Here is a 15,966-nt window from a genome sequence, read left to right as displayed (position 1 = left end):
CTCTTAATTGCATTTTATTTGTCGTATACTAACACTTTTATTTTCTCTACTTCTAGACATTATTTAACCTTTTTTCGGCTTACTAATCCTAATTAGAAGTTCCATGCAATTTGGCACTGTGCATGAAATCATCGCACCTCGCTAGAGAGCAACTGTTGAATGAAAAGTTGGTAATGCGATTACTCACCAGCCCGCATGATTGTTGAATGCTTGTGCTGTGTTGAAAGGGAAAAAGTCGCCTCGCGGCTGTTTGGCGAGGATAATGGCAATGATAGCGTATCCTTTGAGAGATTAATGCCGATTGACAGTAATGGTGACGGCAGCTCTGCCGATTGTACTCATGTCAGGTGTTGTGTGAACTCTTTCAGGCGCCGCCCGTGCGCGGATATACGCCCATGAATCAGGGCCCGCTCTTCGACGACGATCCCGGAATCATGTCCGAAGTGGAGACGGCGAGCACAGGCTTCCGCCGGGGTGGCAAACAGCGATCATCACTGCCCGTCGTGAGGACGCCATCGAAGACCCTTGAGCGTCCTCTAGGTGAGGCCCCAAAAGTCCCCCTATTTGTTCTTTGAGAGTGTCTAAACAACCATCTAACACGCTTCTCACTCCACTCACAGGTCTGGTCTTCCTGCAGTACCGCTCGGAGACAAAGAGAGCCCTCCTGCCCAATGAAATCACATCCATTGACACGGTGAGAGCGCTCTTTGTGCGATCCTTCCCGCGGCAGCTCACCATGGCGTATCTCGAGGGGCCGACAGTGAAAATTTACATTCACGACGCCAGCAAGGACATGTTTTACGAGCTGGAAGACGTCAGGTAATTAACAGTCTTCTCACAAACTCTCGCAGACTCGTGCAAATCGATTCAAAATTCGTCCCATGAGATATGAAGATGGGTGGAGAAAAGCAAAAAAAAAAAAAAAACAGTAGCAAATTCAGCATTTTTATCGCTGCGACTCTATTTTTGGCATCCGGAGGAAACGAGAATGAAAATTTGTATGGTGAAAAATTCATATCACACACTTTATTGGGCGAATGAGGCGAAACATCGGGAGGGAAACCGAGATTTTATAGTTGGACTTTATGTTGCAGTGACCGCAGATTCTCATTCGCTTCGGCTTGTGGAAGACATTTGACATGATTTCACAGCTTTTGGCGTAAATCCTGATTTACGAGTCGTGCAATCGAACCTTTCGATGAAGAGAGCAATCGCGCAATGAGAATAAAACTATCTAAATCATTGCTTTGATTTAAGTGACCATAAGAGTGTGGCATTCATTAGATTTAGGGCTTGTTTTTTCTTAAACATCTAGAGGAAAGCTATAAATACACAGAAATTGTTCCAATTCTTTGATTAGGGTTTTTATGAGAAAGGTTTTTTCAAGAAAAGCCAATGTTTTAGAATTAGACTCTCAAATTACAGCAATATCGCCTTCAAAAACTGCTTTTGCAGCAATAATTCTTGCGTTAAAGTTCATCTTCTCAAGAGTGAATCTTGCAAACTCTCCTTATAGTTAAACAAATATCCTCGTTCTATGCAATTTCGCTGAAGTGTTCTCGACGTCTTGCAGGTCACACTTGAGAGAGATTCGAGATCGGTCTGTGCTCCGTTTGTTTGAGTCAAACGAAGTTCAGCCGCAACACATGATACCGGGCGGGCCGCTCATGCCGCCACAGATGCCGCCGCTGGGCACGCTGCCCTGGGAAGTGGATCAGGTGAGTGGGAGGCAGAAGAGGGTTGTGGGCTGTAGTATGGTCACTTTATTTATGCACATCTTGACATCATTTCAGAGTTACTTCAGCGAACCCGAATTCGATTCTGAGTATCAACATCAGCACATACACAAGAGCAAGGTGAGTGATTTGCCCTCGTCACCGTCCGCCCCAAACCCCACTGCATTGGTCTCTTCTCTAAATAATTTATTGGCCTAGAGCGCCGTAGAAAATGTTATGTACACACGCGCGCGAGAATGGCTGAGATTGACAAGAGAGATGCGAGGGAGAAATCCGATGTTTGGGTGTGAGATTAATGAGTGATTTGTGGGTGAATTGGAATAGTCTAGAACTGCCCGCAGACGTTCGATGATTTGGCCCGGAGGGCGTGATTCATGCTCACGTGGAGATCCTTCCACGCCAGCACAATGGCACCCAGGAAGGGCTCGTGATCGCACGCCGTGCACAGATTCATCACGGCGCGCACCTCGCCCTCGGCGGGTTCCCTGTCGTGCTCCCTGATTTCGTCCTCGATACCCGAGTCCTTGAACGACTGCTCGCCGAACTGCGTCAATCCCTCGAGGATGTCGGTGTCGCGCCCCAACAGGCTGTCGTCGATTATCGCGCCGCCGGGCAGCATGATGAGACCGCGCTTCTGCACGCGCTTGTCCTCGTCCTCCTCCTGCGCCTGGCTGTCGCGCTTGAAGAGGAAACGCGAGCTGCTGGCGTCGTCGATGAATTGCACGTTCGCGGGACTGCCGAGCTGCGCGAACGACGTGGCGCCGCCGGTCGGCGCGGCCGAGGAGGCCACGGGCCCGGGGAAAGTGAGGCTGTTGCCTTGCGGCCTCTGTTGCAGTCCGCCAGTGACCAGCTGCTCAGACAGTAGCCGACCGCCAGTGTGGAATTGCCCATTGACGAACTGAGTGGTAATTGTGGCGTCTTGCGGCTGCGACAGAAGACCGCCCAGGAGCTGCGATGGCAGGCCCTGCACGGGCGCCGGGGGCTGACTGGCCCCCTCCTGATTCTGCACGCCCGCCAGATTCAACCGCACGCGCGTGGCTATTTGTCCATTGGCCAGCAATGGATTGATAGGCTGCACAGGCTGAGGCTGCGCAAGGAATACAAGCATTATTCTCTTGCCAAATCTTCATCTTTCGACAGACGGCAACTTACCGATGGCGTCGGCGGCGTCGCCGTGCTGGAAACTGGTCCGTTGTGATCGAAGTGATGCACGTGATGGTGTTTATGGTCGCGATGTGCTTTGCCAGCACTCAAAGCCACTTTGTACAATTGAATCATCGTCACTTCCGCATGAAGTCCTTCGGCCACTTGGCCGGTGATTGAGGGGCCGCCCGAGAAGATAACTCCATTGCCTTTAATTTGGTGGTTGACCAGCTAAAGGAAAGAAATACAGAAGGTGTGATTCAAAGAATTGTGACAAGAACACTTGAAGATGGCAGTGAGAGATGATTAATGAATGAAGTATCAGATTTCAACGAGTTTAAGTCAATTAAATGCGCTTCAGAAACTCTTTTAATATCACAAGCGATTCTTTCACACCTTGAAAATCATCTGTTCATCGCTTCGATAAATGAATACAAATCCTAGGCAAGGCTGAAGTCAATTTGTGGCTGGGGAAACACGTGTTGAATGGAAGGAGGAAGGAAAGGAAGTCAGTTAAGAGATTACGCGGTTTTTTCTGCGTTTGCTGAAATGATTGTGAAAGATGATTTCCATCCATATTGAATTGGATTTATCGGGTGTAGAAATTGACTTTGTATCTTTATTGCCGCAATCACGCACCGTGAATGGAACAAAAAGAGGCGGGAAGTTGAATTTTCCCACCTTGTGATGACTTCTTTCCTGTGCCCGGGCAATACAACATCTTCAATCATTTTGCCACATGCTCTGCATTTTGTGCAACATCGCAGAGCGAAAGTGTTTGTAATTTTGTCATTTTCCCATCCAAAGAGCGCGCGCGCTCGCCGGTTTTGTGCGCCCAAATCACGAGGTTATTATGGTGCATTTGCTCGGTGAAATGTGAATCACTTTCGCTAAATCACGTCACAGTCTCTTTGTTTCCCAGTCAATTGGGGCTCTTGGCCATTTCACCTGGGCGAGAGAGATTTTGTGCAACATGTGCGACAGTGTGTTATGCAAGACGCGTGATACTCACGCGATTGTGGAAGCCGCGACCGACGCGCTCCGCCTTGATCCACAGCTGCCACTCGCCCGTCTTGCCGTTCCACGACGTGCAGGCGTGATGCCACTGGCGGAACTTCAGTGGGTAGTTGAGGCGGTACAGCGACTGACCATGAACGGCGAGCGACAGGAAGCTGGAGCCCTTGGCGTTGGCCACCCACATTTGGATTTCCCTGTCCTCGCCATCGACTGCAACGAGAGGGAATAAATTCTCGGGTTAATTGCTGGGAAGATTGTAACATTTTGGGTCAATGGGGAGAAAATCCATACAGTACTTTCACAATTCGTGCATCACATATTCTTCTCCTTGTGGTAAGGCGATTCTGAGGTACTTTGGCATCCCATCATTAATTATTTCAAGGTTCCTGGCATTGAATATTCCATAAAATACTATTCGACCCTTTATTTTCAAAAGAAATTCCAAGCAAAAAACCGTCGAAAAGTTGTTGCGCAATGGGGAAAAAAGACAAATCACAAACGGAAATGGTGTATTTTGTGAATGAATAGTTTTTGTCATTGTGTCTTCGGCGGTTGTTGCCGGAAGAGAAGATGCGCGGAGTGCTGAAGATGTTGTAACGCGCGCTGCAGGTGTTTGGTGAGCAAAAAGACATGCATGAGCAACTGAATTGGATAATAATTGACAAGAAATCAATTGCTTGGTAATGACGAGGAAATTCACATACCTCTGATTTATTTGCACATCACACTGTGCCACTCTTTTTGCCCACATTTGTCAGTTCCATTGGCGAAATTGTGCAATTTCGTTAAACTTTTGTCGCGCCAGCGCAAGAAGAACAAGGGATTTGAAGTGCCAGTGATGGAATGGTGAATTAGATGAAACTATGTGAGTGCTCACAAGTGCTGTTTCGTGTACAAAATGCACGCGAACATTGCATGAATTTGCCAAGAAAACTGCACAAAAGATCGCATATTTGTGCAAATGCGCATCACAGAAGATGATGAGGAAAGTTTTGCAACAGTTCAACAAGACTTCTCAATATTGCATTTTTGTGCATTTGCAAACTCGAGGCTTTGATTGTTGGGTGTTCTTTATAATTGCAGAGCGATAATTTAGTGAATTATCGCAAAGAGGAAGTTTCGATTTAAGGAACTGAAGCATGAATGCAAACATTTAATAAAGTTGGCGAATTTTTAGGAAGTCTCTCAAAAGGAAATTTATTGGTGCATTTTGCACAAGATAACTTTATGAAATTCTACGACGTGCTGTTAATTCAATGGTGGACTTTTATACGGTCATAAATGACTTTGTGCTCTGTGTGTGTGTGTGTACATTTTCTCTCGTGGCGCAATGGCTTGCTAAAGAGGTGGAAAATCGCTTTAAATGATTTTAGTCATTTCTCTCTCGCCTTTTTTCCCAATGGCTTCATTATTAATTTTTCCCACTCGCATTTCCATTCGACAAACACTGACAGACGCTATCGATGCAAGACCATGTAAATTACAAGCTTGAAAATTAATTAAAGCGCTCATGGGAGAATAAAAAGAAGTTCGGGTGGATTTTCAATTAAAATTTCTGGGCCGAAGCGTTGTGTGAGGAAATGGAGGAGGTGAAATTTTCATCGCCTGCACAATTGTTGACCCTTTCGCCTGAAAGTACATTTGAATTGACGCTGTGGCGTGCAGAAAAGGACTCGCATTCCACCTCAATTCGCATCTCTCCCATTCACCAGCGTTCGCCGAAAAACATGCCAAAAGCATGCCAATAAGAGGTCACAGGTGCGATGTAATTTCGCCTTTTGAGAGTGTAGCCAATTCATTTGCCAATGTAATTTGACGCACTTGACATGGAAATCAGGTCGATTGGAGCATTTGAAATTGGTTTTTTTTTGTGTGTTTGGCACAAGTGCACAAACACACATAGTTTTTGGCATTGACTCTGGACCGCAACACAATGTCTTTTGCAATCGCAGGCGAGTTTTCACATTTTTTTCTCGTGCTCTTTGTGAGGAGATAAATTTGAAATTTCACCTTAGATGATTTAAATGGACAGCATGAATAAGTGATGAGGAACGAAAGTATCAATTTTGATTTGATACATATATTCTTGAAAGATAGAGAAAAAAAAACTTGTCTGAATGACAATCGTGAGTGGTTGTGGAGAAATTAACAATTCAGTTCAAACTATTGCATTGTGTGATTTATTGACACTTTGTTCAAAGCCCAAGATTCATGACAAGGAGACAAAATGTGTCTCGTGAACAGACATTAAAGTCTGGTTTCAAAGCAAAAGGAATCTACATTAGTGACATTAGCGAAATGTCAATGCATTTTTGATGAAGTGATAATTATTAAATTGAATTGTATATTACGTATTTGACTATTTTGTATTTAAGAATATAGAATTTTCACCTCTGTGCTCAGCTTAAATTGAATTGCTGAGGTACTAATTGGTACTAATTAATGAATTCTGAAATTGAAACAATCATTTTGGAGCACGTTATGCATCAATGCATACTGGAAACCTTGACAATTCATCTATAAAGCAATACTTGCGGATGAGCGAATCGGAGAAATGGTCACAATTTCCAATAACCGTTTCTCTGAGCCTATTGACAATTAAGACTACCATTGAAATAATTTGAAAAGTTAGCCTTTCAAACGCCGTATATCAATTTCACGCATCGTAAATGTATAATTATATATTTTCCATAAGCTATTAGAAGCTTTTACAGCTGTTGTGCATCAACACCCACAATTCATATCAAGATCACAGAATTGTACAGATTTTTCCCTCTGGATTTTAAAGAAAATCACTCAAATCTATCCGACATGGGAGAAAAGGGAGAAAATAGTTTATGTCACGTTGCAAGTTGCTATTTTGTGGACAACAATTGGTTGTGTTCACGCGAGTCTAGCACTTGTGAAATCAATTTTGCTGGAAAGCACAAAGAAAGTCACATAACAAAAGAACATTATTGACCACTCACTTTTACTCTCATTACTTTCATCGTGCGAAAATGCCGTGATTTGCTGTCAATTACGCAGTTTCGTACGCAAAAGCATGTGTCGTGTCGATTTTGAGGACTTGTTGGCGCGATATTATGCTTGTAAAATTATCCGTGCATTGCATAATTATGTGTAAACTCACCTGAGTATGTGAAAACTGTGTGATCTCCAGAATGATTGGTGAATCTCATCCAGGCGCAGAGCGTGAATTGATCCAATTTCGGCAGGGTTTTGTCATATTGCAGCGTCCCGTCGTACTCCAATGCATATTTGTCCACACTACATGAATCGTGCTGTCGATGGTGGTGTTTTGACCAGGGAAGAGGACATGGAAGAAAGTTTGAATGGTAATTTGGGTCACAAGCGACATATATTTCTGCCACACAAAACTTTATAGTTTGCACAGAGAGTCGAGGAGTTGAAAATTATGAGCTGTGGGGTGGCAATTATTGTGTGAAAATGTACTTTTGGAAGTTTTGCATGCAGAAATGAATCTGTTGGACATAACAAAGCTCGGAATAGAACTAAAAATCTCCCCAAGGGTGAGATATTATGACTCCTAGTCATGTACAACTCACTACACTCAAAGGTTAACTAGAATGAAGAGAAATGGAATCAAACCACAATTTTGATTATCAAAATTGGGTAAATTTGAAGATCACTTTCCTGATTAGTACTTAATCAGATTTTCATGAAAATGTGCAATTGTTGTACAGATTTTAGCCATCTTATTTCCCTCTCTTGAGTCTGTCTTTACCACGGGTTCAGCGAGTCCTGTGCCGAAGATGGAATTGGCGCCGTAGGCAAACTTGCCGTGCAGGATGCGCTCCTCCGAGTCCGCGAAGGGCTGCGCGGCCTGGTGGCTGTGGCTGTCAAGGAATTGACTGTCACCGAGGGAGGCCACAGAAGTGGCTACGGCGGGAAGGGTCTGCTTCAGTGTGAAGGCGGCTGGCGGACCCACAATAGGCTTCCACGCCGCGGCCAGCGACATGGGCAGCAGGAGAAGTGCCCGGAAGCTTCGCAGGAGCATTTTCGCACAAGTTCACCAATCCTAGACACTCAGGGGGAGGGAAAGAAGCACTCTTGGCCAATGTCACACTGCAAATCACGCGATCAGGGCTCTCGCGAGGGCTCAACCGAAGGTGGACGTCTGTTTCTTCTTGCAAATCGACAACAACTGACTCTGGCCGTGCAACTGGGCTGCCTTCCACCTCTTCAGATGCTCGGCGATGCCCACGGACGAGTGAGAGAGAGAGAGGGAGCCAGGAAAGACCGCCACTCACTCGTTTTCCCAGCCGGCAATGGAGAGTCCGAATGGCAAGAGATAGCAGCAATGAAAATGAAAGTGCAATACATCAGCGTGATGTTTTCTTTTGGCGCAGTGTGTGCGACTTGTGGTTACCGTCGTGAGGTGACGCAACAGATTGAGATTTTACAGCTTCATGTGGCATCTTCCGTTGAATTTGGAGCAGATCTTGTGGCGAGATGAAGTCTGGAATAGGTCAGATATTAACAACTTTGGATGCTTTTCCTCTGCACAGCGTCTGATCTTCACTTCCCTTTTGTGTTTTATTGTGGGGAGACTTGAGATTATTTTCCGCATAAACCAGGCTGAAAATCTTTTACTTTCACCATGTTTGGATGGTTAATAGTAAACGTTGTGAATTGAAAGCTTTAATAAACCTTGCTCAAGATATCATTAAAATTCTTTATGAGCAAGCAATTCAAAAGCGTCAAACAAAGGGTTTTTGTCAAAAATTATTGGCTTTACTTGAATTTACTCAGAGAATCTCTCAATAGAATTCAATGCAAAAATGTGGAAGAGTAGCTTTCGCGCTGATTTCCATAATCAAATATTGGAGAAGAGTATTATTTGAATGAATTCTCTGCAGCATTTATGTACTGAATTTGCCATTTGAGGAAAAAGACAAGTCTGAAATGGATTATAAAGTCTCACAAATCACATTTCATAAAATCTGTCGCAATTTTCTTTTCGTGCACATGCGAGTGAAATGTCGAAAGATGGATTAATATATTGTCCACAAGACTGACAATCAGAAGTCAGAGAGTTTTTAATCCAATCAACACGTTCAATCTTCAGGCGCTCGTTATTAGATGAATTGGAGAAAAATTTTACAAGTTTTCCATCAGAGTTCGATGATAAAATTCAACCTGTTGCTGAGAATGACCAAAAGCGATGCTGGGCAAAGTTATTGAGCGACTTACGATGCTGATTTGTTGCGCAATCACTGAAAAAAATAATAATAACTATAAATACTTGAGTTTAAATGTTTTGAAGACATTTTTTTGCTCTCCTTTCACTGTGCGCGTGAATTGGCGCTGATCGATTAGCAACAATTCTGCAATGGATCAAAGAGTGTGGGTTGCAGAGCAATCCACAGATGTTATTGCATGAGTGAAAGACTTTTCAATCGGTGCGGCAATAAAACTATGTCAAGAGTTACAAGTGAGAGATAAGAGAGTATCAAGTGAAAGAAAAAGTAAACCACTTTCATCGGCGCCCGAAAAATGACCATTCTTTTTGCTCTTCTTTGCCAATCTCTCCGGCAAGAAATTGTCGCTCTTTCTCAATGAGAGTGTCGCATTTGGCCATCCGCTGAAATGATGCCAAAAAATTATGGCACGATATTGCGTTCACAGAGGCCAATAAAAGTATTGCATAAGACAAATTTAAGAGTTTTGCATTTTTATATCAACTCTTTGGAATTCCCAGAAAAAGACGCCACAAACATTTCAGTTCAAAACTTCAATCATGTTTTTGGTTTTCCTCCCTCTCGCATATTTTGTGTTTAATTCGTGCTTTGAAAAGAGAGAAAGAGAAAAAAAAAACACTCCTAAATCCGTCGAAGCATGAAAATTCATCAGCATAAAAAAATCCCCACGAGGCTCTTCTTGAGGCGCACATAAGCAATTAATCATTAATATTTGTATTAAATATGAGATCATATATTCTCTCTTTCGCTGCCTTTTATGCCATAATCCGCATCTGAAATTTCCCAGTGCAAAAACCATTTTTTGACTCTATTTACTTCCGGCAACCAAATATTTCACCATTGAGTGACGATGGTGCAAAAAATGCGACTTATTTTGTGCGCTTTGGCCAGATATCATCATTTGAGGCGATTAAATGGCCATTTGGGCAGCACTCAGGCTGAAGATATTTAGCGGAATTTCGCCTTTTTCTATCGCACTTCCTCTCTTTTTATGCCGCTGCATTTTATGATCGTCATTTCGGATGATTTTAGAGAAATTGATATTGATACATGTTTCAAACAGTATTGGCTCATAAATGAAAGAAGAATTCAAGCAGTAAATTTCTGATTAACGTACACTTTTCCAATTTTGATTTCAATTTTTAATAAATAATAATTTGTTTCTCAAGTTCTTCTGCACTTTCTTGTGGGGCAAAAATAGAGAAGCTCAAACTCTATACTTCCTCTGTCAGCTTCTCAGTGTGTTGCACAAAGTCGGTATTTGGAGCAAATACACACGACTTGGTGTAATGCAAAAAAAGAACTCCCTCCACGTCACGTGCAATTGGTAAAGCATATATTTTTTCCACTTCGCATGCAGCATTACAAAAGCTCACAGTGGAATTGAATGTCGCTGTAGAGGAGTCAAATGTGTATAATTTAACTTGTTTCGCACTAATCCACAAATACACCGCGATATTACATCATCTCTGTGCTCCATATTGTGCAGTTCATGTACTTGGCGAATTCCATGCCACTCATCATGTTGGCAAATTCCAGCATTTTTGGCACAAAGTGCGATGAGAAGTCACCACACAATTGCAATTGATTTTCTTGAGGAAACGAAAGTCCCAGACAAGTCCCACACTTTCGCAATTCTTCTATCACAGCGCGTGGGCGCATATTTAAGTCCCTTGTTGGTCTTTGAGGAAGTTGTCGCGTGATTGTTCTCACGTGTGCGGCTTTTGAAGTCGCTCAAGAGCCGGACGTTTGATAATGCTGTGAAGAGGACATTAATCGGTTTATGTTTTGCTCCTCCACGGAGGACTCGCAGTGCGGCTTTGTGACACTATTATTGCAATTTACAAGCAAGCACAGACGCGCCTTTTGTGTGTCTTTTAATCCGTCACGGGCAATCATTGTCAGCGTGAGTGGAAAAGGAGCATTGCAAAGGATATTGAAGACGACACTTGCCCATAATGAACAACTCCATAGAACAATTAAAATTCACACTCTATGGAAAATCCAGCAAGACATTTACATGGTAATACCAGCAAAAGACACTCTTGTTAATTTGTGCTGAAATCTCTGCAGTGTGGAGAACTGTCGATCGATATTAAGCTGAGATTTTTGTCACTTGACGCAACCTTTTCAGACTCTCACATCGCTGCAGGACGCTTGACGTAAGACCATCCACATTCAAACCTTGAGCACTCTTTTTTGCACCTGAATAACATTTAAAATGCAGACTTGTGATTAATTAGAGATCACCTTAAGATGTGACGAAGCGAAGTGGCGCGTAGCCCACGGAAAAACGTAAATTATACACAATTCAAACGGAGCTGTTGTGCTCAAGAATTGGAAATGTATAATTAAAATTTAATTATGCGAGAAGGAAGCTTCTCAGTTTGGCGGTGAGTGAATTAATGGCAGAAAAACCACTCAAGAGTGGAGCAATCGTAAGAATTGAAAATGGTTTGTCAATTGAATTAATTGAATATGCCGAGAGCTGAAACCCAGAAATCAGTCGTGACTCTCGTGCAAGAGCAAATATGGGTTTCACAGCGCAGCAGGAGTACAAATATATTGGCTTAAGGAATTCAAGAGTGAGAAATGAAGCATCTGGACATGTATTTTAGAGGAGGAATTTCTGGCAGATTGTACTTTATTATCTGTGGAAAATTTGGACAATGATTGCCCGTAACGGATTAAAAGTTTCCCAAATGAATTTGCATAAAAATTCTAGGCTGCAGTTAATGTGGATGTGTTGCAATGGTAGAATTGGTCTTTAACTCTGTCTCTGTTCTTTAATCTGCTTCCAATCTTTGACTCGTTAATGTCTTGGCGTTTGTATAGAAGCGACTTGAGGCGTGGCCTCTCAAGGGGCGTGGCCTATTTCTTCTTTATACACTTTTAAGATTGGGTTTGAGGAAATCTAACAAACTATTGAATCAAAAGTGAAAGCCATGATTAGAAAGACAGTTTTATCAGCAAATCACTGAGTTTACCCAAATATCTCTCTCAATTTGCAACGATTCATGTGAAATTTGTGTGAAATTGGACAATATGACAATGGCAAAGCACAGCCGTGACTCGCGATGAATAAAATGCTCATAAATGAAAACTCAAGACAAGATGTGCACATTATTTGGGTGTTTGGAGAGGTAAAGGTGAAATGTGCTGTATCAGTAATCGACAGTAAATAATGTGAATAGCAACAGAGTTCAATATCGCATCAATATCTTTTTATGCTGCTGAAAATCCTTAACATATTTTATGCACAACGCGCCATTCAGTGCTGAGTGCTTTTCAATGTGCCATCATGAATGTATCAGTGAACTATGTTCGTGCTCAAATGCGGGAAATTTGAAAATTTCCATACGTGACACCATTGTAACCATCCTCTGAGAGGGTTGTTTTTGGTCACTCAATTTCCCCCAATTAGCATTGCAATGATAATGGAGTCACATGAGTGCTCCATGTTAACTGTGTGACCTCTATGAAATCATCATGCAGGACAATTGACGGTGTTTTTATCATACTTTTATCTCTCTCACTTTCATGTATCCACCAAATTGGCATCGTGACTCTGAAAATGCATCGCGTGCGGCTGTCTCGTTGGCGCTGTTGTAAAATGTACCATCCAAAAATAGGGTGGAAAGGCGCCCTATTACGTTGGAGCAGCTCAAACTCTGCCTCGAGGCATGTACTCGGATCGCAACAAAAATTCTGTGGGTGAGTTTGCCAATGTTTGCCACGCAAAACCCCATCTTTTTGGCAGCCCCCCAGCAAATAATAATGCTGTCGGCAATTACAAACCGCATCGTAATTAGTCAGTACACTTTGATTTAGAGACATTTTAATTGATTGAGTTTAATATAGTGATTAGAAGTGCGGGTGTGTAAATAACTCCCTGTCAATATCATATTTTCATTCATTTATTTTACCCATGTCATCCCATAAAGCTTCTGTAATTCCGCAATAGAGAGAAATCATCCCCAAAGCTCAAGTACACCTAATGCTCATTCATGGAGTTTTTATGAATATTCATGTGTTATACATTTCATTTTCCCTTTGTCTGAGTGTTCTCAGCGTTCAACAGCTCTCGTGCATCGTTTTTGACATCTGCATATGTGTATATTTACTTTTGAGTGCTTTTGTTCTGCGGTTTAAGGTAGGAGTAACTCTGAACTCAATTGGCTAAAAGCATTGGGAAAAGCGTTTGGGAGAATATGCTTCACCCCATTCCAAACCTGGACCATTTATCTGCCCTTGTGGCAATCTATTTCACCCTTTAATCGCATACAATGTTCACTGGTCGAGCTGCAGATGAAAATACATATGAGAACATAGAGAAAAGAACATGTATGAAATTCATTTTGGGGCTTTATATATTTCCATTAACAGTTCACGAGTTTCAGAATGTTAAGGAAAATTTGTTCGTAATTAACAATAATCTCTGTTGAATACACATCTATTCAACGTATATTGTTAATTGGGGATGCAATAAATTTCATATCTATTTGATATAATAGAGAGATAAAGTCCTTGTTTTCTCCCACCTTTCACAAAATATAATCAATATCGATATGCTTGAGTTATTACGTGGAATTTAAACTTCCTGCGCGATGTCCATTTCCATTTCCCACAATTTCCTAGCCATTTTGTGCTGATGAGTAATTTTTCGTGTCGTTGTTACTCGTTCTTTTGTTCTTTTTTCTTCTACATGTGTCACTTTAGGAGTACCGGCGAAACCATTGCGTTCTTACGGTTCACGGGGCAGCATGGGCCCTGCATTCCCCTATCCTCCGGATCAACTGTACAGTATCCCAGGTATAGAACAAATGGCAGGGCATGAGACTTAAGCTGGGCCTTCTCTGGGGACTCTTTGGGGAGTCTTTTGCTGGGTGAAAGAAAGAAAGATGGGAAAGGAATAAAGAGTCTTTATTACTTTCGTTGACTCTATCAAATTAATTGAATCACTTTGTTTCATATAATCTCTTTGTTTTTTCTCTCTCTTGTAATATCATTTCCCTCCTTCCTCTGGTGTTTTACAGGAAATAAGTGGAAAATTTCGTTGATATATGTTACAAAATAGCCAAGCAATCATTTTGTGTCTCATTTTCTCACTCATTAATCATTCTTCCTTAATTTTATTGTTACTCTTTAAATTCTTTATCATTGAATGTAGACAAGTAGAAGAGAGATGGGTAGAGCAAAAGTGAGGTGACAGATGAGTTACGGAGGAGGAAATTAAAAAGATAATAATTAAGTGCATGTGTTTTTCTGTCGTGGGAGAATATAACCATTTGCAAAATTAACTTTACAATGCCATAGACTGAAGAGACTCTCTGTTTGCTCTCCTCCCACGCCAGATGGTTACATGAGCTCACCGGAGAGAGGCACTCGAACAGGTTACGAGGAGCCCTACTACAGCCAATATGGAACGCGTGGAGGCACTGTGACGCCCATCATTGATGAAGAGCACCCGTAAGTGGGATGATTTTGCCTTTCCTCCCAATTTGATACACTAACAACCATTTTCCCTCCACGCGACAGTGACGCCAATCTCACGGAGGATCAATATGCGCTGTATGGCGTGAAGATTTCCGGCAGAATTCCGCGGAATCCCAATCAGATCTACGATCCGACAAGGTGAGTGTCGCTATTTGCAGCTTTTCTTCTTGAAAATATATATGTATTTGAGAGCACTTCACAATATTATCGCTGAGCTGTACACCACTTCTAGTCATATAATCTCGCCCTTGGAAATCAATGTAATAATAACCCGTGCGCAAGAGCTTTCGCCAAATTGACTGAAAAACTTTTCTTCAATCGAACTTTGTCAACTTTAATTACTTAAGCGCGTGTACAGCCAATATTCCTTTTGAGAGAAAAGACATTTTCCTTTTTCGTGCATTTGATATTTTGTGGAAAATGGTGCGCTTCATGGCACTGAAGAGGGAAACTTTTGCGCTCTGCATAAGCTTTTCATGAGAGAGAAATGTTTCATAGGAATTACAAATTATCAATTCCATGTCATTCATGACGAGTTGAGAATTGAAAGACATGGACAAAGTTTGGTTACATTCAAGAGAGACATATTTAGGTCTTTTCTTCCTCAACAAGAGCGATAAATTGCAATATTTCCCTCAGAAGAAATGGTTAACTTATCTTGACATGTTTCACAAAGTATACTAATATTTCAATGTCTCCTTATTCAAGCCCAATAAGAGAAAAATCAAGTGCATGATTATGTGAAGCAACTGGAATGACATATATTTTAAATTTATTCTTCAGAATTTTAAACACTAAAACAGTAACTATAAAACCGTTCTAAATGTGAATTAAAGGTCGTGTGATTATCATTTTGATAAGCCTCCAATTCACTGTATCCCCTTTGCTGTCCCAGAAATATTTAATAAACCTCCCTTAAAGTATTTACAAGTCACAGTTCGCCTTTTATCTCTGGCACATAAATCGTGGCTGAGAGGCTTCACATTCACAGTGGAGGAAATGGCTTTTCTCTCTTTCGGGCGGGCAAAAAGCAATTATTTCTGTGCCATATCATCACGGCGAGGGGTAAAAAAGCATTAGTGCAAAGAGAGAGAGCGAAAGTCTTTGGTGAGAGATTTATTTCATCTGGGATTCGCATTGAGCGCAAGGCGAATGCGGACACTTTACACGTGATTCAGTTTGACAAATTGTTCAGCCGCCAGGACGAGGCCGCGATACAGGTCGTCAGGACTGGGCGCGGCCGCGCCGTCCATCGCCTGTGGAGCGGCGCGACGTCTACGGCCGAAGGAGGGGCGCTTCTTCTTCACCGTGCCGAGTGCGGCGGTGCTCATGGGCATCAGGGACGGGTGATA

General features: G+C 42.2%; 2 protein-coding genes across 17 annotated transcripts in view; one reads left to right on the top strand and one right to left on the bottom strand.

Moving 5' to 3' along the window:
- LOC132256385 (coiled-coil domain-containing protein AGAP005037) overlaps positions 1-15,966 on the top strand; it is a 65,912-nt gene that overhangs the window by 34,108 nt on the left and 15,838 nt on the right. For 13 of the 16 annotated variants that reach the window (XM_059752756.1, XM_059752767.1, XM_059752757.1 and 10 more), the window contains 8 exons: positions 369-540; positions 621-819; positions 1,574-1,718; positions 1,794-1,856; positions 12,751-12,832; positions 13,838-13,930; positions 14,473-14,587; positions 14,657-14,752. In XM_059752756.1, the coding sequence (XP_059608739.1) occupies positions 369-540; positions 621-819; positions 1,574-1,718; positions 1,794-1,856; positions 12,751-12,832; positions 13,838-13,930; positions 14,473-14,587; positions 14,657-14,752 (965 nt within the window). The remainder of the gene's footprint in view (positions 1-368; positions 541-620; positions 820-1,573; positions 1,719-1,793; positions 1,857-12,750; positions 12,833-13,837; positions 13,931-14,472; positions 14,588-14,656; positions 14,753-15,966) is intronic. The other 3 variants (XM_059752766.1, XM_059752761.1, XM_059752772.1) reach the window with 1 other exon arrangement.
- Positions 1,881-7,914, bottom strand: LOC132265775 (uncharacterized). Its single transcript, XM_059766549.1, has 5 exons — positions 7,642-7,914; positions 7,027-7,273; positions 3,892-4,106; positions 2,889-3,110; positions 1,881-2,823 (listed from the first exon to the last, which is right to left on the bottom strand). The coding sequence occupies exons 1-5, from the start codon at positions 7,912-7,914 to the stop codon at positions 2,062-2,064; spliced, it is 1,719 nt and encodes a 572-aa protein (XP_059622532.1). The 3' UTR covers positions 1,881-2,061.

This window comes from Phlebotomus argentipes, unplaced genomic scaffold (genome assembly GCF_947086385.1).
Source record: "Phlebotomus argentipes unplaced genomic scaffold, Phlebotomus argentipes genome assembly contig_5, whole genome shotgun sequence".
NCBI lineage: Eukaryota > Metazoa > Arthropoda > Insecta > Diptera > Psychodidae > Phlebotomus > Phlebotomus argentipes.
The sequence above is the reverse complement of the archived record's forward strand: the minus strand, read 5'-3'. Positions and strand labels throughout refer to the sequence as shown.